Source organism: Primulina tabacum, chromosome 9, assembly GCF_025594145.1.
Source record: "Primulina tabacum isolate GXHZ01 chromosome 9, ASM2559414v2, whole genome shotgun sequence".
In the NCBI taxonomy this organism is placed as follows: Eukaryota; Viridiplantae; Streptophyta; class Magnoliopsida; order Lamiales; family Gesneriaceae; genus Primulina; species Primulina tabacum.
This window is the reverse complement of record NC_134558.1, coordinates 41,111,736-41,137,741: the sequence shown is the minus strand read 5'-3', so window position 1 is coordinate 41,137,741 and position 26,006 is coordinate 41,111,736. Positions and strand designations below refer to the sequence as shown.

General features: G+C 36.9%; 5 protein-coding genes and 1 pseudogene across 5 annotated transcripts; 3 read left to right on the top strand and 3 right to left on the bottom strand.

The window, feature by feature from the left end:
- Positions 1 to 3,015: 3,015 nt before the first annotated feature.
- LOC142556780 (zinc finger BED domain-containing protein RICESLEEPER 2-like) lies at positions 3,016 to 4,377 on the bottom strand. The gene is made up of 3 exons (XM_075668267.1): positions 3,554 to 4,377; positions 3,405 to 3,441; positions 3,016 to 3,306 (listed from the first exon to the last, which is right to left on the bottom strand). The coding sequence occupies exons 1-2, from the start codon at positions 4,139 to 4,141 to the stop codon at positions 3,406 to 3,408; spliced, it is 624 nt and encodes a 207-aa protein (XP_075524382.1). The 5' UTR covers positions 4,142 to 4,377; the 3' UTR covers positions 3,016 to 3,306; position 3,405.
- On the bottom strand, positions 4,166 to 5,013 carry LOC142504523 (zinc finger BED domain-containing protein RICESLEEPER 1-like). Its single transcript, XM_075617371.1, has 3 exons — positions 4,756 to 5,013; positions 4,389 to 4,608; positions 4,166 to 4,305 (listed from the first exon to the last, which is right to left on the bottom strand). The coding sequence occupies exons 1-3, from the start codon at positions 5,011 to 5,013 to the stop codon at positions 4,166 to 4,168; spliced, it is 618 nt and encodes a 205-aa protein (XP_075473486.1).
- Positions 5,014 to 7,468: 2,455 nt separating this feature from the next.
- LOC142556303 (KIN14B-interacting protein At4g14310-like) lies at positions 7,469 to 10,732 on the top strand. Its single transcript, XM_075667732.1, is given in 4 exon segments — positions 7,469 to 8,619; positions 8,621 to 9,100; positions 9,293 to 9,906; positions 9,999 to 10,732. Coding segments are annotated over 4 exon segments (2,667 nt in total). The 5' UTR covers positions 7,469 to 7,578; the 3' UTR covers positions 10,531 to 10,732.
- A 4,957-nt stretch (positions 10,733 to 15,689) lies between these two features.
- Positions 15,690 to 16,637, top strand: LOC142556299 (uncharacterized). Its single transcript, XM_075667729.1, has 2 exons — positions 15,690 to 16,499; positions 16,603 to 16,637. The coding sequence occupies exon 1, from the start codon at positions 15,747 to 15,749 to the stop codon at positions 16,326 to 16,328; it is 582 nt and encodes a 193-aa protein (XP_075523844.1). The 5' UTR covers positions 15,690 to 15,746; the 3' UTR covers positions 16,329 to 16,499; positions 16,603 to 16,637.
- A 275-nt stretch (positions 16,638 to 16,912) lies between these two features.
- On the top strand, positions 16,913 to 19,775 carry LOC142556301 (cyanate hydratase-like). The gene is made up of 4 exons (XM_075667730.1): positions 16,913 to 17,232; positions 18,383 to 18,454; positions 19,296 to 19,404; positions 19,512 to 19,775. The coding sequence occupies exons 1-4, from the start codon at positions 16,967 to 16,969 to the stop codon at positions 19,578 to 19,580; spliced, it is 516 nt and encodes a 171-aa protein (XP_075523845.1). The 5' UTR covers positions 16,913 to 16,966; the 3' UTR covers positions 19,581 to 19,775.
- A 2,029-nt stretch (positions 19,776 to 21,804) lies between these two features.
- On the bottom strand, positions 21,805 to 25,820 carry LOC142556298 (protein unc-13 homolog; annotated as a pseudogene).
- Positions 25,821 to 26,006: the final 186 nt, after the last annotated feature.

Sequence of the window (26,006 nt, the reverse complement as noted above, 5' to 3'; positions counted from 1 at the left end):
ACTTTAAATCATTCATAAAAATATTATGAGTGTGTAGGCATAATAAAAATGCAAGAAAATATAATAGTTTTTTTTCGTTCTGATTGGAACGTTCAACACGCGTGGTCTTGGAACAGTTTTGGAATTTTTACTTTTATCATATTTCTGAGAACGAGAATCATATTTTTGAAATTCAAAAAGACGTGCTTTTAGGTTAGATAAATACAATAGTTCTACCAAAACCATTCAAAGCTACGGTTGAATGCTGAATTTTACGATAAATACAGGAAATTCCAACGCTTAAGGTGCTTTAACACAGATAAGCATGCCAACCACCTCGCTTTTCTTCCTTATAAATTTGATGTTCTCGTGAAGGACTAATGCATTGTCTTCCAATTTGTATTCTTAAATCTTCATCGATAGTCTTCTGTGTTTCTTTGCAATCTTCCATGTCTACGAATGAGTCAAGTTCTCATAACCAAAACATGGAACAATCTGGAAATCTGAAAAAGCCTGTTGCTACTAACTCAATGCCAATTGCATGTCGTGTGTGTGACAAGGTTTTCTTTGATAATCTGGGCCTCGTGTATCACTTCGAGGCTCACCTTGATGACGAGAATTCAAACCCTAGTCTACAAGGTCGTACCATGGCAGCTTTGCAAAGTAGCTGGAATTTGTCTCTTAACAAAATGAGTCAAGCTTATTATGTTGACATTCCCAAGATGAATTACTACTTAAAATCATGTTCCCTTCCTATTCCTTCAGCAATGCCGCCAAACGTTTTACCTTCTACAGTTGTCCAGATACCCGTGCTGAATTCCATGCCACCATTAAGGCCATCTGTGGATGCTTGTCAGAATTTACCGCCGCCTAATTTTCATTCAGATATGAGCCACAAGGCTGTTGCTTCATCATCAACTCGCCCTTTAACTCACTCTCAAGGTGGTCCAAGGAGTGGCTTTGCTCGTGGCATGGCGACTGTTCCTCCCTTGCATTTGAGGGAACCAAATGGACGTCGAGGACGAGTTGCTGGTTATAAAAGGCCACATATGAGTCAGTTGAAAAAGCCCTCTCAGGAGATAATTATCATAAGCGATGATGAAGAGGAGATAGACTTAACTTTGAAGCTCTAAAAAATTAGCTGCGTTGATGTTTACTGTAGCTTCCCATGAATGCGTGGCCTTAATGTTTACTTTAGTGGCTTGCTCATTTAAGATCATGTTTTTAATGCTACTAGAGGTGCTTGTTCAACTTGAATGAAGACCATGATGACTGGGAAACGAAAATTTGTTATCTTAGTATCATTGAAATAATAAATTCCTTTTTGGAAAACAAATTTGTGTTGTGGTGTCTCTATAGTTTGGCCTCTCATTTCACAATGCTGAGCTGTCTCGCCCAAATCTTTGAGCGTGTGCAAACGTTATTTAAGATGGACTCCATTAACAACTATTTTGCATAAGTTCTCGCTCTGCAGAAATGACCACTCGTTTTCCTAGAGAAATCTGAAATCCTTCCAACAAATCAATATAGGCTATCACGGCTTAACACATCCATTCACCAATATTAAGAATCTAGATGTGTACACATATAGGTTTCAAGAAGTGGCTCCCGTGTGTATACCACCATGACCATCATATCTTGTAAAATTTAAGTGATAACTCTCATGCTTTTAGTACATTGTCCTACGTAGCACTTAGATTACAGACTTTCTCATATGGTCGACTTTGATACCGTGTTGTCACATCCAGGGTCCACTGGCCCAGTCGAGCAAGATTTCTATCCAAGTGATAACATGGACAACCACTTTGAACCATCATCCTCACTTTGCAAAAATTGCTAAACCAAGTTGCTAACAAATCTTTTATCGAATACTTCCTACAAAGTGAACTGAAACATTGGTATTAATTAGTACAAATTATCTTAATCATGTGAGGGCCGGTACCGAACAAAGTCACTCATAGTGCCTAGCATAACCTTAAAATAAATCCATTTTTTTTCCTAGTTCTTTATTGGCTAACATTACGAGGCCTGAGTTGTCAGCAACCATGGGTATTTAATGCAAATACCGTAGAATTTAATGCATACAACGAACATCATTGTTGGAATGACCATAAATGCAAGAAGAGACATGCATGAAGTAATAACCTCTTTTGAAATCAAACGATGCTTTCTGTGAACACATGGATGCTCCCAAATGATTGCTGGCATGTGTAGCTTGTTATTATTATTATTATTTTTATTTTTTAAGTAATGCAACTACATCTAGGTGCTAGCCATGCAATATTCTCATGAACAGTAAATTGTTCAGTGGTTGGACCGGCAGAGGGAGCTTGCTCACAGAAGAACAAAGAAAGGCCAACGACTGAATTCTGGATTTCCTCCGAGTAAGAAGTGAGGTGTGAAATAATAGGTCTTGGGGGCTTTCCTCTAGTAGCAGTTTGTTTTGGATTACTTGACAACCTCAGTGGGTTGAGGAAGTGGCCAATTTTTAATGTATGACTTGAAAGATCCACAATTCATTTGTGTGTGTATATATATGATGTATTTATGCTCATATGCATGTATTGTGAAAATTGCTTATTACAGGATGTGTCCCTAGTAGAATACTATAACTAGCGATTTTTGGCAAACGATACATGCATGTATATTAAATTCAATGTAAAGTTTAGTTTTACATACATTATATTGTGTTGGTATAAATTATTTTTTTTATCTATTTTTTTGTTACCTCATGAGACTAGGAATGTAAATGAGCCGAGCCGAGCCGAGCCGAGCCGAGCAGTATCAGGCTCCGGCTCGGCTCGTTAAACTATTTTCTCAGCTCGGGCTCGGCTCGGGCTCGTTACGAGCCTTTGGTTTGAAGCTCGGGCTCGGCTCGTTCGGAAGTTATGAAGCTCGGGCTCGGCTCGAGCTCGGCTCGTTAATGGCTCGTTTATCTTGTTTAATGAGCATGGCTCGGGTTCGGCTCGTTAAACAAGCTCGTTAAGCGAGCTCGTTTCTGCTCCGAATCCAACTCCAAATTCAATACTACCCTTATTACAATACAGCAGAAAGGCCTTATTTGAAGAAGAGTTCCAGCAGATCATATGTCAATGGTGTTAGAATTAGTCCCGTTTTGAATATTCCTCCTACTTACATTGCTAAAGGTACAGTAATAAATTTCTTTGGGATCGGTTCTTTTTTCTAATGATCAAATAAGAAAAAAACAACTTAATTAAACCCAACAACCTAATAGGAATTCAACATGATAAAACATAAAAGAATTACCAGAGTATGAATGAGCTTGATGTTCTTGCCTCGCTCCCTCGTGAACCCAACTTCAACAACCTAATAGGAATTCAACAAGATAAAACATAAAAGATATTTAAATTAAAACAAACAAACAAATTTCACCAATTCAATGATAAACATTCGATGGTAATGACCTTAATTCAAATGAATCTCCTTAAGCCCCGAATTTTCCTTTTACATACAAGCACAAAAATTCAAAATGTTAGAATTAACCAACCTAAATTAATAGAAAATAACACATATCTAATAAAGACACAATTAAATTAAATATCAATTTACTTACATTTTCTTTTCTCTTGACTTGGTACCGGGCACGTAACCAATCTTCTGCACAAAGCAACATCTGAACCGTATCCACTCCCAAATTGGCACGATATGAATCAACAACTCTACCACCAGCGCTGAAAGCCGATTCAGAAGCGACAAAAGTTATTGGAATTGATAGTACATCACATGCCATCTTTGACAAAATCCTAAACTTTAAGTTGTTCATCTTCCACCATGACAATGCATCAAATTCATCATCTTCTTCACACAATACAATCCCTTCCTCAAAGTACACTTCAAGTTCAGACTTCACTTGCTCCACGCTATCAACATTCTTAATATAGTTGGCAAATGCTGTCCTCACTTTACCCTTTCCTTTTGCACTAACAATACTTGAAACACTAGAACTTTCTTTCTGAGCATCACCTGAAACATCCTTTTCAGCAACATTATTTTTGTGAGCATCAACATATTCACGATACAAAAAACGCAATGTCTCACGAACTGTAACGATGTTTTCAATTGCATCAACTTCAGAATAGATTTCTGGAAAACACCATTCAATCAACTTCATCTTATTCCTTGGATCTAATACAGCTGCCATAGAAATTAACAAGTTACAGTGACCTCAATACTTGTCGAATTTAGTCTTCATTTTGTTAACAATATCTTTCATGAAACTACCTTCACCCATACTTGTATTATTCAACAACCTCTTTATGTTATAAAGTTCAGGTAGAAACAAATTTGAAGTTGGATATTCTGAACCTGAAAAATGTAGATAACTATATTAGATATTCAGACAATAAACAATTTTATTAAGAAACAAGATTCAAGTTTAATATTATTACCTGAAATGATGTGAGTAACTTCATTAAATTCTTGAAGAAAAGAACAAACTACACGGACTTTATCCCAATCCTCCTCACTTGGCAAAGTGTTATAAGTAGGATCCCTTTGTTGATATCTTGGGAAGACGTCCTTGAACTCTAGAGCAGTAGACAACATGCAATATGTTGCATTCCACTTAGTGCAACAATCCATTACTAGTTTCTTTGAAGATAATTGCAACTGTTTTGCAATTTCACTGAAAATATTAAGACGAAACTCTGAGGCAGATATGTGTTTCACACTCTCACGCACATTGAAAATAATATTTTGTATCTCCGAAAGCCCATCTTATACCAAAAGATTCAAGATATGCGCACAACATCTCACATGAAACAATTTTCCACCGAGAGGAAGATTGTTTTTATAAGAGAGATTCTCTTTCAACATCCGAATAGCTACATCATTGTATGTAGCATTATCAACTGTGATTGTCCGCACCTTGTTTTCAATTTCCCATTCAACCAAACACTTATTCAACACATCACAAACAACTATACCTGTATGAGGTGGGGGGACATCACAAAAATTCAAATTCCGCTTTTGCAAATTCCAACTGGAGTCCACATAATGACAAGTGACAACCATATATGAAATTTTCTGATCAGACCTCCATAACACTGACCCTATTTATGTCCTTTAATTCTGCCATTAATTTTTTCTTCTCTATTTCATAAGAAGTAATACAATCTTTCTTGGCAGTGGCACGACTGATTTTTTGATAATGTGGACTAGAATTCTTCATCGGTAAGTTGAACAATTCATACTCTGCAAAGACGAATGGCAATTCATGAACAATAATCATGTGAGAGACAATCTCCCTGATCTTCGCTTGATCGTATCTGAAATTCTGCACTGCATTAACAGATTCTGACTCCGACATGGTTGTGCTTATACTTATATTTTTTTGTCCTTTCTCGTTCATCCGCTTCCTTATACAACTTCTGCTATGCCTAAGTAAATGTGATGTAGGACCAGACTTAGTATATGTCATTCGATGTTTGCAATGAATACATTCAGCCTTTATCAACTCATCTGAAAGAATAATCTCTTTAAAATCAATCCATACAGGAGATGTGCGTTTCCTTTTCTTCGGGGCATATGGATTATCACCTTCATCTTGAATATTATCAAGTTCAACCACAGCCTTGCTTTGAGAAGTTTCATTGGTATCATTTGCACTTAGTTGAACTCCTCCCACAACAGGAGTTGTGCATGATTCTTGAGCAGATGATGTGTTTGGAGTCGACATGTTTGGAGCTGATGAACAACAATAAATACATTAATTAGTACCAACAGATTACAGTACTCATAATATTGCATTCAACCAATCCACCCAGCTCGTACAGAAAACACTCTTTAATACGGTGAAATAAACTAGTTACTGTTACCCTCATTGCAGTAATCAAGAATACAGAAACATACCGTATCTACAAAAACAGATGTTAAGGGAAACAAGAAAATCTCATTCAGCCAGAGTTTTAAACAGAAACTGGACTCTATATGACAAAATGAGTTTCTTAAGTAGACTAAATTCATTGTCGTAGCAGCAATATTCAAACACACCTGAGAGGCTGAAACTTTTGAACTTTTGTCTCTAATTGTTTTGCCCACTGTATTTGGAGATGAAACCAGGGTTCGCGACCTATACGATCTCCAAACTCTCGATTCACGCCTCAATCAAAGTCGACCTAGATGGTACAAGGATTTTTAGCCCTCGGCGCCGGCGGAAGAACGGAGAATCGTCGGAAATCGTACGCGGTTTAGAGGTGGACGGGAAAGGGGTCTCGCTACCTATACACGCTCAAATCTACCGATTTCTGCTTCGATAATGGTCGACCGGACCTGGGCTACGACCAGAGACCCTCGGCGACGGCGGGCGGAGGTCGGGAGGCGCGGATTCGGGGGGAATAGATGAGGTTACGGGAATAGCCGAATAGGGTTTGGGATTTGGAATAGATGAGGATGAGGTTACGGGAATATGCCATTATTGCCATAACATTCACATTTTTAATATAATTTTTAATTTTAATTTATTATTATTTATCATACATGATTATTTTAATATTATAACTCATTAATTATCTCAAATTCGAGCTCACGATCTACCTAAATGAGCCGAGCTCGTGAACCACTTAAACGAGCCGAGCTCGAGCTCACGAGCCAGCTAAACGAGCCGAGCTCAATTTTGAACTCACGAACCTATTATCGAACATGTTCACGAGCTAACGAGCCGAACATCATTAATCTCAAGCTCGGCTCAACAAAATTGTCGAGCCCAAAATAAGGCTCGGGCTCGGCTCGGCTCGGCTCGGCTCGATAAGCTTAACGAACGAGCCCGAACGAGCTTTTTAACGAGCCGAGATCCGAAAAGCTCGCGAACAGTTCGGTCCATTTACATCCCTACATGAGACCAAGATGATTGCTAGATGGTTGATATAAATATAATTATAAGATAGTTTATTTTGATTAATGAGATTATATCGATAAATAATATTGTGATTATTAAAGTATTTGAATAGAACGTTAAATCATAATTAATAAATGATAATTTGTGTGGTTTGATTAATTAAATTTTGAGTTACGTGGTCAATTATGGTTTTATCATTTGATCTTGAATTATATGAATATATATAATAATCTTATTCTCATTAGATGATGAAACATTTGCCAATTCAATCGTTATAATGAAAATATGATTATTAATTGCGATAAATTATCAATCCAAATAATCGATTAAACCCAAAAATATATTAAAAATATTAATAGTACTAATAAGATTTATTACGACAACAAAAGAAAGCCTAAAGTAATAGATAGTAAAAGATTCACATGTAAATATACCCAAAATTATAATCGATTTTTTTAAAGGATCAAATAATCGAATCTTTTTTAAAGGATCAAATAATTTATAATCGTTTTACCAAGTAAGATTCATTTATATGTACACGACTTTAACCACGGAAAAACAAAAATCGCGTTTCGGGAGCATCAAAAATTTAAAAAAAATCAGAAAGAAATTATCTCCCGCCCACACAAAAGATCAAAGACCAAGCAAGCAAATTCCCCAATTCCTCGCTATATCCTTCCCACCTCCACACCGGAGTAAATTCACTCACAGTACAGCATCCATTTCAAATTTCCCCATACACAATGTCTGCGTCATCATCAGTTCGCAGGATGAAAGAACGCGGTACTGGTGGGGGAAAAATCACTCCAGGTTCTGGGATTTCTGTTTCCACAGGGAAGGAGAGCTCCAGGCCTACATCCCGTATCCGGGCAGCAACTCAGAAACCCAACATCAGGCCTATGGCTCGGATTGATAAATCCTCTCTAGCTCCGCCGGTGGAGGACTCACGCGCTGAGCCGCGTTTGAGGCGGTCGACTTCATCGGTCCCCCGAGGTAGGAGCTGTAGTCCCTCTGAGTTTACTAGAGCTTTATCTGATTTGAGAAAAAACTCTAGTAGGGTTTCCCTGGGCCCACATCAGGTGAAAGGGAATCGTTCCAATTCTAGGGGTTTGAGTGAAAAATCTGATCTTGAGAAAAGTGTTTCGAAACATCTTGATAAAAATGGAGAAATTCATGAAGGGTTGGAACAGAATTCTCGAGAAAATGGGAAATTTAAGGTTATGGTTCTGAATAATGGTGGTGATGAGGGAAAAATAGGAAGTTTGAGCTCAATTTCAGTTAAAAGATCAGAACTTGATAATTTTATTAAAAAGTCTAGTGTAGAAAAAGCAATGTTGAAATCTTCTGGTGTTGAAGTTGAACACGGGTCTGGTTTGAGAGACTCTAAAACGGCTAATAAAGTAAGTAATTTTCCTGGGGTATCAAGAGAGAATAGTGTGAGTAAGCATCCCAGCAAGCTTCGTGAAAAGCTTGCTTTTTTGGAAGGGAAAGTGAAGAGAATAGCATCAGATATAAAGCGGACTAAAGAGATGTTGGACATGAATAATCCAGAGTCGACTAAGATGATGTTATCTGATATTCAAGAAAAGATTTCAGGGATTGAGAGGGCTATGGGTCAAGCTGTCCGTAATGATGGAGATGCCAAGACAGTGTCAGCCAAAAAATTTGAAATTGAGTGTATGAAAGAAAAGAAGGAATTGGTGGATGTGAAAAACTCGGTGAAGGGGTTGAATGTTGAAGAATTGGAAGCTCGATTATTCCCTCATCATAAGTTGATAAGAGACTAGAACGTTTTCAAGGATAACATCTGAAGGTTCTGAGGCCCATATAACAAATGTCGGGGAATCCAAGGGTGTACTAAATTTGGAGGAGAAAACAAGCTCTTTAGATGGCAATGCCATTGCTTTGGAATTCTTGGCTTCTTTGAGTAAGAAGGAAATGTTGGCTAGTACAGAGTCAAGTGAAGTGCAAGAAATTGAGGATTCCGCAATTTCTGTAGTGGCAACTTCTTCCATTAATATTTGTAATGATAAAGTTACCATAGATGCTATGCTGATGGCTGATGAAAAGCTAGATGATTTTGATGACCAAGGGAGAGCTCCAGCCATGACATTTAAGGAGGAGATAGAAGACAGATGTACATTTAAGTTGAATGAAATTGGTTACAAAACCTCAACTGGAGGATGGTTTGTGTCAGAAGGAGAGTCTGTTCTTCTCGCTCATGATGATGGTTCTTGTTCATTCTATGATATAACAAACTGTGAGGTATGGATCTTACTTGAATAATCTCACATACTCCAATGTTGTGCATTGTTGTTGCTCATGTCTATCTGTAAAAAGAAAAACTGTGAACCATTTATATTATTTTGTATCTGTTTGTTCATTAATGCACTAGCGAAGGGATCTTTTAATGAAAAGAAGTATTGATCAACTCTGCTATAACTGCGGCCATCTCAGGGGAAGGCAGAGTACAAACCTCCCGCTGGAATCTCACCAAATATGTGGCAAGATTGTTGGCTAATCCGTGCCCCAAGCGCAGATGGGTGCTCTGGGAGATACGTTGTGGCAGCATCTGCTGGAAATTCTGTGGGTTCGGGTTTCTGCTCATGGGATTTTTACTCAAAAGTTGTACGAGCATTTCACTTTGATGAAGACTCCACTAATACAAGAGCAGCCCTCTCTCCCTTGTCAAACAACACTTTGTATAGAAGAAACAATTTGTCAATGTATACTGCTACTGAAAATCGACAATGGTGGTATAAACCTTGTGGACCTCTTATCATATCAACAGCTAGTGGTCAAAGGATGGTGCAAATTTACGACATACGTGATGGAGATCAAGTAATGAAATGGGAGTTGCAGAAGCCTGTGTTGGCCATGGATTATGCAAGCCCTTTACAATGGAAAAATCGAGAAAAAGTGGTAATAGCAGAGGCAGACTCTGTTTCTCTATTTGATGTGAGCTCTCTTAGTCCACAGGCATTACTCTCAGTTTCATCATCTGGTCGAAAAATTTCTGCTCTCCATGTGAACAACACTGATGCAGAATTAGGCGGAGGAGTTAGGCAGAGGTAACACTCTCATTTCTCACAGAATTCCCTTAAAAATTCTTTAATTCAATTCTATAACATCTTTCTCGTACCTGTGTGTATACTTTTTGCAGAATTAGTTCATCAGAAGCAGAGGGAAATGATGGGGTATTCTGCACTCCTGATTCCATTAATGTTCTTGATTTTCGCCACCCATCTGGTATAGGTCTCAAGATTCCAAAAGTTGGTGTGGACGTTCAGTCATCTTTTGCTTGTGGCGATTCGGTATACATTGGATGCACTAATTTAAGATCAATGGCTAAAAGTCAATCCATCTCCCAAATCCAACGCTTTTCATTACGGAAGCCAAATCTTTTTAGCACCTACACATTGCCAGAATCAAATGCTCACTCCCATTTCTCAGCATTAACACAAGTGTGGGGGAATTCAAGTTCCGTTATGGGAGTGTGTGGGCTCGGTTTATTTATTTTCGAATCCTTAAAGGACGATGGTTCTCAGTACCTCTCAATGAATCATAGTAACATACAGAATGCAAAAGAAATTATTGGACCAGATGACATGTATTCTCCTTCGTTTGATTACTTGGCTTCAAGAGTTCTTCTGGTATCGAGAGATCGTCCCGCCAAATGGAGGTATTTATCATAGATAATTATGTGAATACATTAAAATGTATCAAACATGAAGATATATATGGATTGTCCAAATAACTTATTGTCTGTCCTGTCGCATTTTGGTGTTTACATGTCGATGTCATGACATTTTTGTGTGAGGTTTTGTTTTGGGGGGTGTTTCAGAAGCAAACTATGATTGTGGCTACTGTATTATATGATTTCATGTTTTTGGGATTTGAAACATACCGTGCAAACGATGCTTTGTGAAGATTCTTGCTCTTAGTTTGAAACACATACAACACAACAGATCAAATAGCCACTAGTAAAATTACGAAGTGGACACACTCAGGTTTAACCATGTTTAAACAAATTGAATCCAAGTCGAATTCTGGTCTTTTTCATATAATTTTGTGGATCCTTTTTTTTATAGAATTTTATTGAAAGCATTCTAATTAGTTTGGCTTGATGACAAGTACGTTCAAGGGAGTTTTGGTTTAAAGTTTAGTTTGAACTTGAATTTGATTATTACCAAACTCTCAAATAGTATAAAATTGTCCTTTGTATATAAATAGATAGATAACATAAATATAATTTTAAAAACTAAGCAACTTTTTTTATTAAAAAAAAAAAACTTAATAAAGCAAGTCTATTAAGGTAAGCAAGAACATAAAAGCGTTGTAAAATGATGGATTTCCCACCAACGATTGGTAGAACCGTCACCTAGCTTGCATTTTACTCGCTCATACGCATGCAAAGCCCATGCATGCTTTAGTACTACCGTTTCCCTATTCTTCTTTCTTTGATACTTTAACTCTTAGCTAAACATTTAGCAACCCAATCAATATATCTTCACTCCCCCGACTCAAACTTAAATAAAAATAACACAAAATACGGCGACAAATTACTTGCAGTTTTCTGTGATGAATTATTGAACAATAATTGAGCCCCACGATTCAAATTATTTATATTATAAAAATGAAAAAAGAGTAATATCTCGTCCTAGCCAATCGCATTTCGTCTCGTCAATACAAAAATCCTACATCTGAATCCAACGTTCTAACTGCGTGGGGTTCACCACACCCGGAAGGTGGGCTCCGTCGCTCTTCAACAGGTTCGCCACCTCTGCGTAGGTAGTCGGCTCCAATTTCCCACTCGGCTTGCTGCGGCTCTCCACTTTCTTATTGTTTGCGTCGACTGGCATAGCCTCCAATCGAGCCGGATCGAACTTCTGTCCCAACACCGTTCCCTTGCTTTAAAATTCGTAAGCCATGAAGCCGGCTAGAAGCCGGTTACATGAAAGCGGCGCGGCTGCCCTACACGGCGTCGTCGCAGTAGTTGACCCACTAACGGCCGTGTGTCTGACTAACGGTTTCTGTGACTCAGATGGTTCCCTCTCCTTCCGCTTTCGGGACGCGCCAGGCGTCAGTATCCCTCGCGCGTGCGAGCTCATCTCGACCGTCCGTTCTTATATTCATCAACAAAAAAAGAAGATAAGAGTTCCACGTCAGCGAGATCCCTGAGAGGGCAAAAAAGTCGGTTCGATCACGCCAAGGAAAAAATGCATGGATCGGTAAAAATCACCCAAAAAATATATCGGAAAGGTGAATTTCACAATCAAGGGGAACAGATTAGATTCAGACAATAGTGAACTGAAAATAGTCGGTCGGTGGAGTACGGCGGATTGAGGGTGGCGACAGGTATTAAAGAGGAAGGGAAGGGCGTGTGTGCCGCAGCGTCAAATTTGCGTTTTATATTGCAACAGATATTTCAGTTTTGCCCTGGCTTTCAAATAAAATTACTCAAGAGCCATCTCTTTTATTTTATTTTGAGTAGGTCTCTTGTGAGACGATCTCACAAATCTTTATCTGTGAAAAGAATCAATCCTACCGATATTCGCAATAAAAAGTAATACTCTTAGTATAAAAAATAATAATTTTTCATGGATGAACCAATTAAGATATATGTCTCACAAAATACGACACGTGAAACCGTCTCAGACAAATTTTTGTCATTTATTTTATAAAATAAAATTGTCCTTTTGGAATTTCTATTATGAATAAAATCCACACAATTTAATTATTATTTGATTGATAATGAGAAAACTGAATTTGTTTTTATTAATCAACTTTATAATTTCCCCCCTCTATGTCTATAAATGCCACTAAATTTATATTATATGGAGACTAAAAATTTTACAATAAAAATATCTTCTTCTTTTTTCTAAAAAAATATAAATAAAAAGTGAACTGTTTGGAGAATAATAATAAAACCCGCGGGAATTGTAATGAGATTGGATTTACTAAATTTTTTATAAAGGGTATTATATTTAAGTGAGCTTCCGAAAACAAACCCTGAAAATTAAAAAAGATGAAAACATTTATAGTAGACTACATTGTAATTTCCACAATTGTTATTTCTATTTAATTGCCTTTAATATTTTACAACTTACTCTATTTAAAAATCAGTTTAATAATTAAAAATATTTTGCGTGCACGGATTGCTTATGCTTTGCACGAACTCTTATTCTTTTTCTTTTCCTTTTTTTTATGACGTTGACACTAAAGCATGATAACACGAAACTTAACATTTGCTATTAAAAAAAAAAAAAACTCTAATAAAACATATAAAAATATGAAGTGGGCTTTATCCCGTGAAACGACAATATTGGGCCTAACACAGACTGGTAAAAATAAAGTTAAGATCGGCTTCCGATGCATTGAACAAAAAAGATCGAGACAAAGTTGGTGGTGGTTTGGTCTATGTTACGATAGGTTTCTTGTGAGAGAGTATTATAAATTTTTACATGTGAGATGTATCAATCTTATCGATATTCACAATAAAAAGTAATATTCTTAACATAAAAATTAATATTTTTTCATGGATGGACTCAAATAAGATATTCATCTCACAAAATACGACACATGAGACCGTCTCACACAAGTTTTTACCCTGTGCTATATCGAAAGAGTGTGATCTTCTCGATATATTTTATATAAGGTGTTTGTTTTGGACCTTAAAGAACAAAATTAAAAATTGAGACATGATGGTTATTGGCATCCACCCTGCAAATAATACAATCAAGAACATGTATCCACATAACCAATTTTTTCTTCTTTTTCTTTTTTGAGTAAAAGTTGAAGTTGGTTAAGCTGAAACTTTAATTTGATTAATTGTCCAGCCCTTTGGCAATCCAAGCTTTTGAATTCTCTTGTGCAAACACAAAATAACCCATTTAATTCAACTAATTAATATATAAATTTATGTTTAATTAGGTACGTGCAATTTTCAAACTCCAAATTTAGAGATGACAATGGTATGGGTTTAAACTCGGACCCGTATTAAATCCGGAACGTTTGTGACGGGTCTAAAGTAACCCTGCCAAATAGGTTGCGAGGAAGGTCTAAACCTGATCAACTGGTATGAAAGCGGGTACAAGACCGATAACATCTTTTGATAAACCCGCATTGAATATATTGGATATTTTCAAGCTGACTCGTTTCGTTTATACCCCCTATATATCTAAAATCATAAAGCTAAAAATAAATTCACAGTTTCAGTTTCTTCTCTTTTAAATCTGAGCCAAATTAAAATGTAAATCCTCAATTCCAAAATTCCATTTTTCGGAGATGATCATTTCGATTTTATTTTAGAAATACAATGCTTCATCTTGAGTTCACACGAATAACTATAAATTACAAAGGGTAATATATATTTTACGGCTGAAATATATAGATCTGTTTGTTTTATAATACAGATTAAGAAAATCACTAGAAAATTAAATTTTCATACAAACTTCCTATTTAATTCATTACAAAAATGGTTACACATTTTTCAAAACTTAGTTAATAATAAGGATATACGATATCCATTCCATATATTTAGGTTTGTGTGTGTTTCCATACAAATTAAGAAAATTATTGGGAAAATAACTTTTACAAATAAATTCTCTATTTTACTCTTTATTTAATGAATGTTTTATTAATTAAATAAACAAATTAGTAGTTTAAAACCGAGGAAAAATATAATTAAATTTAAAATTTGAATTATATATTTGAGATAAATGAAAAAAAGAGTGAAATTGTGATTTTATATATTTGAGTCCAAACATAAACGATTTTATATTTATAAACAGTATATTTTACAAGGTTTTTTTGTGCTTTATATATTGATTTGTATAAGAAGCCCCGTGTACTTTTTCAATGCCCAAACCAAATCGCAGTTAATAGGAAGCTATTGGAAAACAGGTAGGCTTCTAAATGTGATAGCCATATGTGCACCATACATCCATATAGTTAATTAATCCAGGCTAAGCTCAATAATTTAGCTGAAGATACTATATATTCCAGTTTATTTTATGAGTGTGAACCTTATATTTTAATGCCTAAAAATTTATATTTCCCTCCTTTTCATGGTCTCAAATATCATATTAAAAAAAATTTAGATGGAGAAATTATATTCATCTTGTCGGTCAATTTACGGTCTTAATCAATTAATTTTCAATTTTTTTCTATTTTAATCTCTCTTCATCGTAGTGTTGATGTTACACCTAAAACATGATAACGTGTTACTTGGATATGTTGCAGCGGCGATTAATATTGTTGATGTGTCTGATAGTCATGCCAGTACTTCGATGAAAAATTAAAAAAATTGCAAAAGAAATATATGCAACTTAGTAGAGGAAAACTAAAATTTTACCCATACCATTACCAAAAATGAAAAATAACTAAAAGGTAATTTTCCCAAATTTAGATCCTTGATCGGTACTTGTTGTTATTAAAACATTTAAGGGTAAAAATTTGTGTGAGACGGTCATGAATCGTATTTTGTGAGACATATCTCTTATTTAGGTTACCCATGAAAAATTATTACTTTTTATTGTGAATATTAATAGGGCTGACCGGTCTCATAACGGTGTTGCTTTAAAATACGATTCCGTGATATTTCTACAATTAAAATATCATTAATCTGATGCATCATTAGACGTTTTCATTTAAAATCAGATTATGCAAGATTTAACGTCCCTAACCACATAGTATGACGATGGAAGCTTAATGGTGGGGAGTCTCCTCTACTATATCGGCAGCCATTAAAGAGGGTGGTTATTCGTCAAGCGATCACGTTCTGTTGTCAAAGTTGGAAGACGGTTGATTGCTGAATTCATTTAATGCGAATTCTGCTTATAAAAAGTCCCTAATTCATGGGTTTCTTCATTCAGAAAACATTTTATATCGGTTTATATTGTTCTTGGAAATGGTGCGTGGTTTTTTATATATGCTTTGTTTTCCTGTTCTTGTGGCGACTTTGGTGGTAGCTAGAGATATTGCAAATGACGATGAGAAGTTTCTGATCGGAAAGGGTGTTGGATTTGGTGGTTGGGTCGGGAAGGGCGTTGGGTTGGGTGGCGGAGTTGGAAAGGGTGTCGGGTTCGGTGGCGGTGGGGCTGGGGCTGGTGCTGGCCTTGGTGGCGGAGCAGGTGGAGGTTTGGGTAATGTATGGGGTAAAGGCGGAGGACAAGGCAAGGGTGTTGGATTCGGCGGTGGCATTCATAAAAGCGCCGGCGTAGTTGGCGGAGGATTTGGTAAGGGCGGCTTTGGTGGAGGTATTTGGAAAGGGGGCGTTGGTGGAGGTTTTGGGAAAGGATTTGGTAAGGGTGTTGGAGGAGGTAATTGGAAAGGAGGTGTCGTCGGCGGAGGTTTCGGCAAAGGTGGCGCAGTTGGCGGTGGGTTTGGGAAGGGTGGAGACTTTGGCGGTGGGTTTGGGAAAGGTTTGGGAGCGGGCGGAGGGTTCGGTGGTGGCGCCGGCGGAGGTGGTGGTGTAGTTGGGCATCATTGATCCTCAATAGGACAACATGCATGCATGCATGGACACATATACCTTATCAATATCCTATATTTATCCGTCTTCTTTCAGTTGTTTTGTTCGATGATTCGATGTGTATCATCTTAATAATACTAGCATGTGTGTTATGTTTTATTCTTATTTATCGAAGATTAATTTGAACTTGTATCTATCGATTCTAAACATAATTGGTTCACAAATGCTTTAAAAAATTATGAATTTTTGTTTTAAAAATTTGTAAAAAAAAGTTTGTAATTACTTTTTTAAGCATTTGCAAATGTCCATATAAATGAAATTATTGAAGTTTTAGTGTATGTAGTTTAAGCACACATCTCCAGCAAAATTCTTGGTTACAATAAAATTTGAGCTCCACAAACTAGATTTTAAGTACTTAAATCACCAATTAAAACTCAAATCAACAGACATTTAACTTCTAACTAATAAAATGAAATATATATTTTTTCAAAACAATCACTTCAAAAATCGACGAAATCATATATATTAACAATTTGTTTTTAATTATTAAAAACAAAAAATAATAATAATGTAGGACATTTAATGCACTTGATTTTTTCGAAATAAAGAAATCGAATAATCATCACACCTCAACATTTGTGTCTTGACACAACTCTATGGAAACCCAAGTCAGCATGGTGGCGGCACTCCAAGCGGTGAAGAGGAACTCGGGCAAGACTTACGGGCAAATAGCCGAGGAGACTGGCCTGACTAACGTCTACTTGGCTCAGCTCCTGCGGCGCCAAGCCCAACTGAAGCCGGACACCGCGCCTTTACTCCGGGCTGCCCTGCCCGACCTATCTGAGAATCACCTTCATGAGATGATGCAACCTCCCCTCCGATTATATGATCCACGATTAATTCAAGAACCCACTATTTATAGGTAATTAGGTTGCTTTTGGCTTGTCCTATGTTCTTGAAATTTTCTCATTTGTTGATATTAGTTTCTGGAAATCTTTTACTTTCTATGCTTTTAGTTTATATTTTGTGAGTTGAGTATTTGCACCCATCCAATGAAAGAAAAAAAAATCAGTTGAATGTTGCTAAGTGTGGGGGTTAGATTTGCTGGCATAGCCTTCGGGTTTGAGTTTGAGAGACTTGTTTTTATGTATTTATTATTATTATTATTATTAAAGACGATTTTTTTCCCTATTGAAAGAATCGTTATTCAATTTAGTGAGTGAAGCGATGTAAATCAACTTATTTAACAAAATTTGAGTTGATTTAATTTGTATGTTTTGTATTGGCTTTAGCCTTTTTTTTTTGGTGCGTGTGTGTTTTTGTTTACAGATGTTGTAGTTTATGTAATTTGGACGGCAAGATTTTCTCTTATAGAAGATAAGTACTTGATGCCGAAAGACATGAATCCAACTGCAAAGCTTCGACCTTTTCAACCATACTCTGTTATTGTGAGGCTTTACATTTCAAAACTACTTACTTTGAAGCAGCTAATTGGCTCCTGATTCTTATCCCTTGATCATTGTTGCAAAATTATATCGCTCTGTGCAAAGAGAGAATAGCACAAAAAGAAATCAAAGTCAGAGATAAGGGGATTTCACTTGAATGGCAAAGTATATATGCTGATATTTCCATCTCCCCAGTCCCCACAGCTTTTGGTATTTTCAGTTCTCTTAGTTGTGCTTGGATTGATTGATTTGATCTGAAAGGAGAGATTTGAATTAGGTATGGATTTCATATTACATTCATCTTGGGTTTATTTCGAAATCCACCATAATTATTGATATCGCATAATTTGATATGGGTTGAATTTGATTAACTTGAATTTTGCTCATCCAAACAAGTCACAAAATTTGAAATCGATTGGTTTGAAATCCATATTGTCAAATCCATCAATCCAAGCACGATCTAGAGACATTTACTTAGTACATAAATCTTGGGATGACTAAGCTTAAGCCTAATATTTGAACCAATTAAAATGTCATTTGAATGTATGCATTTGGCTGACCTTCTAAGTTGTGCTGCCTGTCGCTATCTCTGTAAGATCTCTAAAGTACTCGTTTTCCTGTTTACAGGTTAAACGAAGCTGTTATGCATTTTGGGGAGAGCATTAAGGAGATAATAAATAAGGAATTTGGTGATGGCATGTAAGTAGTTATTCCTTATTTTCTGCAGTGAAGATTCGATCTTGGAGAATTTTAGTTTGTTGTCAGAGAACCTGGCAACTGCTTTATATTTATTTATGCTGGATAGTGTATTGAATTAATTGTAACTTGAATATGGCATACAAGTTACAATACATAATTACATTTCCATGTTTCTTATATATGCCATTGTAGATAGACTTTGTCTCTTATGTCCTTTTCGAGCTTCCCTGAAATTATTTTAAACTTTGACCTTTCACCAGTGAGTTTTATGTATTTTTGAATTTCTGATAAAATTGAATATTTGGAAAATTCCCTTGTTTGTTATGATCCCTAACATATTCCTAATCCTGCACAAATTATCACCTTATCACTAAGCAGGACAATCACTCTTTCTTCCTGGTCTACTATAATTATAACATAGTTCCCACCAAAGACGAAGTGCAGATTACAATTCTCAATAAATTGAATATTATGATCTGTATCTTGTTCCCACAAATTGCATAATTGCTGTAATTAGTAATGACAACTCTAGTGTTGATGCTAAATAGTCGCTGCTGAGTCTTAGTTTCTGACGGTGTAGTGCCTCTTATTTTCCGTCAGTAACTAAACTTCTTTTATGATCATGCTTTTGCTCAATCATTCTGTCTTAAATTACCAAAACTTCTGTGGGTGGTATTATTTACTTTTATAATGTACAACAGTGGTGATGTCCTGATTCCTAAATAAAAAGGTGAACTTGAGCTTTAAATTACAATATTTAATCAATATGATTTACCTTACCTTTTCTTTTCCTTTTTCTTGGGTAAAAATATTTTGGTGGATCGGGGAACTTAACAAGCAGCATGTCGACAATTGATTTCTTCTGTTCAGTCGACAAAATCAAAGGTGTGGATGGGAAGGATCGTGTTGTCGTGACATTTGACGGGAAATATTTGCCTCACACTGAGCATGTGATGTGGCTGAATTACTTTCTTTGTTAAATTAAATTTTCAATTGTTTCTGGACTTTACAATTAATTGCTATAGAATTTTATTAAATTTATTTTCTTCTTGTGCAGCGTACTGAGCATATGGTATCGAGAATAAGAAAGATAGAAAATCAAGATCATGAATCAAATAAAGGGTAAACTTAGTTGTCCCTTATCCCTTGAATGTGTGTATTGCTGTTGAGATTAATTAAATAATACCTGATTATAAATTATACTCAGGTGATGGTAAGTCAGATCTTGTAGCCATTTTACATTTTGATGAAGATCTCACAGGGAGTTCTTGCAAAATTTAAATAATAATCTGGTAACTAAATCTAAGTTATTTGAGTTATCTCTAAAGTTTGCATGATTTCTAATCTGGTTAATCTAAAAAATTCTCCATACTGGTATTGAAATTGCAGTTGAGGTTAGTATCAATTTAGTGGAAATCTCATCATAGTTGTGTTTAAGATTCCTTAGAAGTAGTGTAAGAAAACATATGTAATTTGCATTTTAATAATATTACTTTAAAACAGCTCCAACAAGACTTGGAGTTCAAATCTAAAATTCACAAAGGAAAATATTTGATGACCTCTCCTTAAAGGTGAACTTAGCCACTCGGTCAATAGGGCTTTGTAATATTGTTATCTAGAAACCGCGTGAACTGGAAAGAAGAGGCAAGGGACGTGCCTTGGGCTACTGCTTTGTGAGAAACTCATTCCTAATAGCCATCTCTTTGTGAAGTTTTCTTTTATATGATCAAAAATTATGATTGAGGAAATATGGCTGATTTTGGAAAAATCGACTCCTGGTTCTCCATCTTCTGATTGATACTTGTCTGGAAAGGATTCAGGCATGTCTGAAGTCTCTAAATTTTCAATGTTTGTCACAAATTTCAATCTATTAGGAATCATATCCAAGTTCTCGTAGCTTTAAATCTTTAAATGAAGAAGACTACATATAGATCCTTCTTCCACCCTCTGATTGGTAACAACTCGATGGCATTTGCCAGCATCTCCATTCATCAACCGTGTTACTAGGAGTTCCACTCTTGTTGCGAACCAACAAAATCTTCCTCCACGAGATTAGATAATGATCGAGTTAGCTGTTGAGAGCCCTGGTATGTTTTTTGGTTTGTGGGTTTTATGCCGTATGCTTGCAAACTTCTTAATCAGCTCAATCTGACACTACATTGTGTAGGGAATGCCTTCCTTCAGTACCCCAGCGTATATTTTGATGACAACCCCAGTGTATATTTTGATGACACCGTACACTTGTACCTTTTTAGTGAAACTTCAATGGCAAATGTTTCTAGAACATCTTCCACATGTAATGCCACATCGCCTATTTCTGATACCCAATTCTTGCCCGTCTCATCCTCATCTTGTATCGAATCTGCATTTTTTAAGAAGCATTGCATTCGTTTAACTCAGCCTGAATTTCTTCAACTTGACCGGTAATATCGTTTTAGATTTTGCTTCATCAACCAGCAGCTCGCATGGCCTTGGTTCAATAAAGATGACCACATGTTTCTGAAATCAAGAAAAAACGAAGTCTTTTGCTGCTAGGAGTTAACATAAACGCCTGAGAACTCTCATACACACGACGAGCATTCATTAATGTAGCAGAGGTCTGATAATGAAATAATCATAGTCTGAGAAGTTTTACTTCGTGGGAGGATGATTTGATTGAAATATTCTTCTAAGTTGAATTATTCTTCACATTTCTTTTTGGATAGACATATTCCATATGGTTTCGTAACAATTAAAAAACTGACTTTAGGGATTTCCACGTCATTGCCTTTACTTTTTTTTTTGTAATTTCTTTCTAAGTAACATGCACACACGCATATTTGGTAAGACACAACTGGTGACAAATAATTTAGGATCTAGAACTTTGAAGTTTTTGAGAAAAGTACTCGACCAATATGGTTTCAGAGTAAGGTTTAGGAGGGGTCGTCGATTTCGCCACATGATCGATGATTTATGAAAAAATTCACCAGCTTGGCTCCCACGGCAGCCTAAATATTCGGTATTTCACGTTTCTTGATTATTTGTTTTGCAGAAATCATACAGATCATTATTCTGCACAGTTTTGCAACATATTGGTACAGATGTCATAATGATGTAATGTGTATGCCTAGAAGTACTGGTAAAAGTATTATCTAATAAATTATCATCAATTAGTTCACATCCAAAGTTGTACAAGAAAAATCTTTTAAGCAACTCCTGATTTTCCCCAAATGTTTACTACATATCGAATATCGCTCAGGTCTAAGAAAAACGAAGACAAAATCTGGAAGTGTGCTCTCCTGTCCTAGATTGTTGTCTAACGATACCGCTAAAAATCCAATTGAAACTTTGTTAAAAAGAAAATTTCATACATAAATTAAGAAATCTCTTGGTTCATATTGTTTTAAGTTTTTTTGAAGTATACAGTGTTCTTAATTATCCCGAGTCCCTTCTCTTTGCTAGTTGGAATGTCCTCTTCAGGAAATGGTTGGCTGCTTGATCATTCCTGTGACAAAGTACCCTCAATATGGTATTTGGATCTAACCGATTCCACTTACCAGTTGTAGGTGGCATTGGAAGTTTCTGCCCTGTACCCACCACTCCTATCCCACTAGCTTCACATGCCATGATACTGAAATCTTCGATTAATTGCTCGGTCGACTGCCCCATCAATACCACCACCCCTTCAACCGTCTCTGCTTCCTTTTCAACCATATCCTCAATTATCAAACCTTCTCCGCATGTACAAAATACTCGTTTCAAGTTATCGAAGTCTTCCTCAATCATCGGGTGGTCAAACCTAGAGAAGGTTCGGGAGCTGCCACCAGCTAGCAAAACCATTAGGTATGCCTCAAAAGAAGCCTTCATTGCTTCTTTTAGAGCTAGTGATTGAGCACGATCAGTCACTATTGCACACAGAAGAGTAAGATTCTGCTTTAATATTCTTAATGCTGGCCTGATTCGTGAATTTATTACGTCACCAACATATAGGCTTCCGTATAAAACCGGAGTTTGAATCCAAAAATATTAGACGATAGGCTGCTACTTCTGCCACATGCTGAAAAGCAACTTGTATTGCTGATCGGCTATGTTCAAAGTATGAACTGTTGAGTTGCCTTTTGTCGCCAAACCGGGAATTTGGTGATGGAGTTACCTTTGGCGACAGAGTTAATGTTTTGTCAAGGGGATGAAGTTGTGACTGAAGGTAATGTAAGGTGTTGAGACGGATGTATAGGCGTTGTGTTCCACGACTTGTCGATGGACGGGAATTGTTTCCTTCATTGCACAGATCACTGTTTGGATCTTCAATTCCTACACTGCATGCTGCTCTTTTCCAGAGTTTTCGGAACCTTGAATCCAAGCTGCATCGTGCTAGTGGAGGAAGTGTGGGGATATAACTCTGTTTTGATCCTATAAGTGAGAAAAAATGTGTGCTTAGGATTTATAGAGGACTAATTGTGTAAACTAAAATGCAGTTACTTAGTTTCTGCTTAGAATGGTGATGAATTAGCAATTCTTACCACATGATGCAATGAACGTTATGTAATCTCGAAAGGCATGCTCTAAACCTTCAGTAAGATCATAAACAAGGTTCTCTGATATGTTTATAGGAATTTCGAAGAAATTCTTCACTGCTTCCTTGGCAAATCTGACTAGTTCTTCAGCAGAATGAGCGTATGGCTCAGTTTTGGACTTCGGATTCCATGTCTGCAGAATTATGAAAACATTTAAACTTAATGTGCCAATTCTGAGTTCTATCTTAAAATGTGACATTTCGATTTCGCATGAATTAGGAATCATTTTCGTTATATACTTGTATAGCGGAGTTAGTGATTCAATAAGTTTACTTCTGTTTCTTTTGCTCTTTGGTAAATCTCCTGCCCCTGCTTCAACTTTTCTTGAATCCACTGTTTCATAAATTTAACTATGATTGAATCAACTTCGTAAGGAACCATTTCTCTCAGAATTGCCTTGCCTCCATCTTCACATTCAGCAGAGTCCTCAACCACCATCTGTACTAAAAGTTTCTCCAATTTCCCAGCCCTTTTAACGCCAAGACTGTTTCATTCTTGAGCATAGACGTGCCCGTTAAGTACTGCTTTAGTAATGTCCCGTAGCAAGTGTGCAGTGTAACAGCTGCAACCCCAGCAGAAATCGGGTGCCATTTCTTAAGAACTCACGACTGAATATATCCTTCTCCGTCAAAGCCAATTCTTCAGTTTCTCTAGCCAATTTGATTAGCATTTCACTCACTTCTTGCCCTTCAAGGGATGTCCTGTTTCCATTTTTATCCACGAGCTTCTATCGATATAAAAAGTTAGAAACGCCAAGAAAATGAAAATATTTCTTAGTGTAGAAGTAGATGTAGATGTACATACCTTGGCAAATGCGTTTCTCAGTGATGCTCGAATATAATAGTCGACCCTATTCCCCATGGCTTCATCCCCCGTCTCTCCCTTTTCTTCATTAACTGAAACGTAGCAAGGAACATCCTCTTCGAGTATCTTTGTAGCAGAGAAAACCAGAGGAAGAATACTTTCCATTATTCCAACTGTTCCCCTATCAAAGCTTTCATGATAATCCAACAACCTTTTTTCAGACCACTTCTTCATTGCATCTTGATGTAAATCGCCTCTCTGTCGACCTTCTTAGCATCGGCTGCTACTTCAGTCAACATAGCATGAGATGCCCCTAGAAGATCCGTCTCCGCATGCCCTGTTATGGGATACTGCTCAAAAAGCACCCAAGTGAAACATAGATTATGTATGGACCGGTTAATCCCCAAAGTCGACCACGTTTTCTTCATAAGCTCTAGCAGTTCATCAACTTCATCGACAGCTAGTGTTTCATCCTTCATATCAAAAACCGAGCAGAGAAGGGCTGTGTAGATTTGGATGTTGAAGGGGTATCCATCAGCCCAATGGCACACGTCAGTGCTTCCACTGTTGGGGCTTCTCCATGCCAAGGAAACGATACAGTTGCAGAGTGTTTTCATCGCCTCCGAATTCTTGCCTGTGTCTACTGCCTTTGTTTCACAAGAATTGATGATATCTCGAAATTTAGAGGCAACTGTGTCTGATTTTTCTAGTGGGATGCAAGGGTGGAGGAGTAGTCCTGCTTCGAGTATTTTTAGTTGACGTTTTTGCCAGATATGGTACTCGTGAGCATCGTTGAATTCAGATGGTTTCAGATGACGGAGCAATTCCAGAGGAAGAATGATGGTCTCTGCTCGCCTGCCCATCTAATCAAACAACAAATGTTAACAATATTGTAAGAGGCTAGGCTTTAGTCTAGTAAATGCATTTTCCACTTCCCATGATCTAGTCACGATACATAATGAACAGCAATTATAGTTTTACGTATTGAGTACAAAGCATCCACAAAAAAACACCAATTAATAAGAAAGAAAATTCGTGTGTATGTGAACAATGGAAGTTTAATTTATCAAACCTAAATTAGTTGAAGCTTTTGGTTATTTATTTGTGTCAATACATGTTATGTAAATGTTAACCGACAAGGAATATCGATAGAGAACTTTTTAATATATGTGTGTTTTTCATAATAAAATTTTATCATCTTAAAAATAAATTCAATCATTTCTCGTAAACCATGCATGCAATATTCATAGTGACACTTAAATGATGACATTACATACTTGGCCAACTAGAGTTCTCAGTTAGAGTCTTGCGAAGTCTATTGTCACTCTGCTACGTCACCTTCATTTGCTGCCTCATAATTTCCGCCGATGTCATTGGCAACGACATCCTCGGACTCGACCCCGCGTCACTCGGAGATGATGGATTCGCTCCACATGAGCTCGAACGTCTGGAAGATGGCGTTCGCTTCAACATTCTTTGCCCCAATGCCCTCTTCACCCGACTCGTCACCGCCATCCCAACCCCCAGTGGCTTCATCGGTGACCCGGGACTTGACCCATTTCCATCCCCGCCTTCTGAAGAGTTGTAATAAGTGATTGCGCTCCGCCCACCAAACCCCGGAGACGACCGGCATGCGGTGAAGAAAATCTCGTAGGCCGCCTCCCGAAAGTCGTCCCGGTCAAGACCATCGAGTTTGCCGAAAGGCGAAGAGGGATCCATGGTGAGAGCCAGGTTTAGGAGTGTCCGTATTCAGATGGGTGTTGAAGAGACGGAGATGGAAGTGGATCATCGGCGGAGACTTCCAAGACAACTAATAATTAGATGTCCGGTGGAAGAGAGGGAAGAGAGAAGCTGGTAAACATTATTAAATCGTAATTTTGTGAAAAAGAGGAGCAAAAGAAAACATGGGAGGAGGCAGACAATGCTAGTTAGAAGGAAGAGGGGACAGAGATTGATGGTTATCATTTTTATTGTGTTTTGATCCCATCGTGATGCGAAAATTAAGAGGAAAACATAAGGATTCAGTTCGTATATACGTACTAACACCACCTTTTTTTAGTATGGTAACTTGCATACAGTTGTATTGATTATGTAATGATCGGTAATATATATATAATCCATTAAATTTTCACTCATCGATAACGAGAAATACAAATGACAAAATTCAGCTGGATTTTTTTTTTTTTACAAACAAA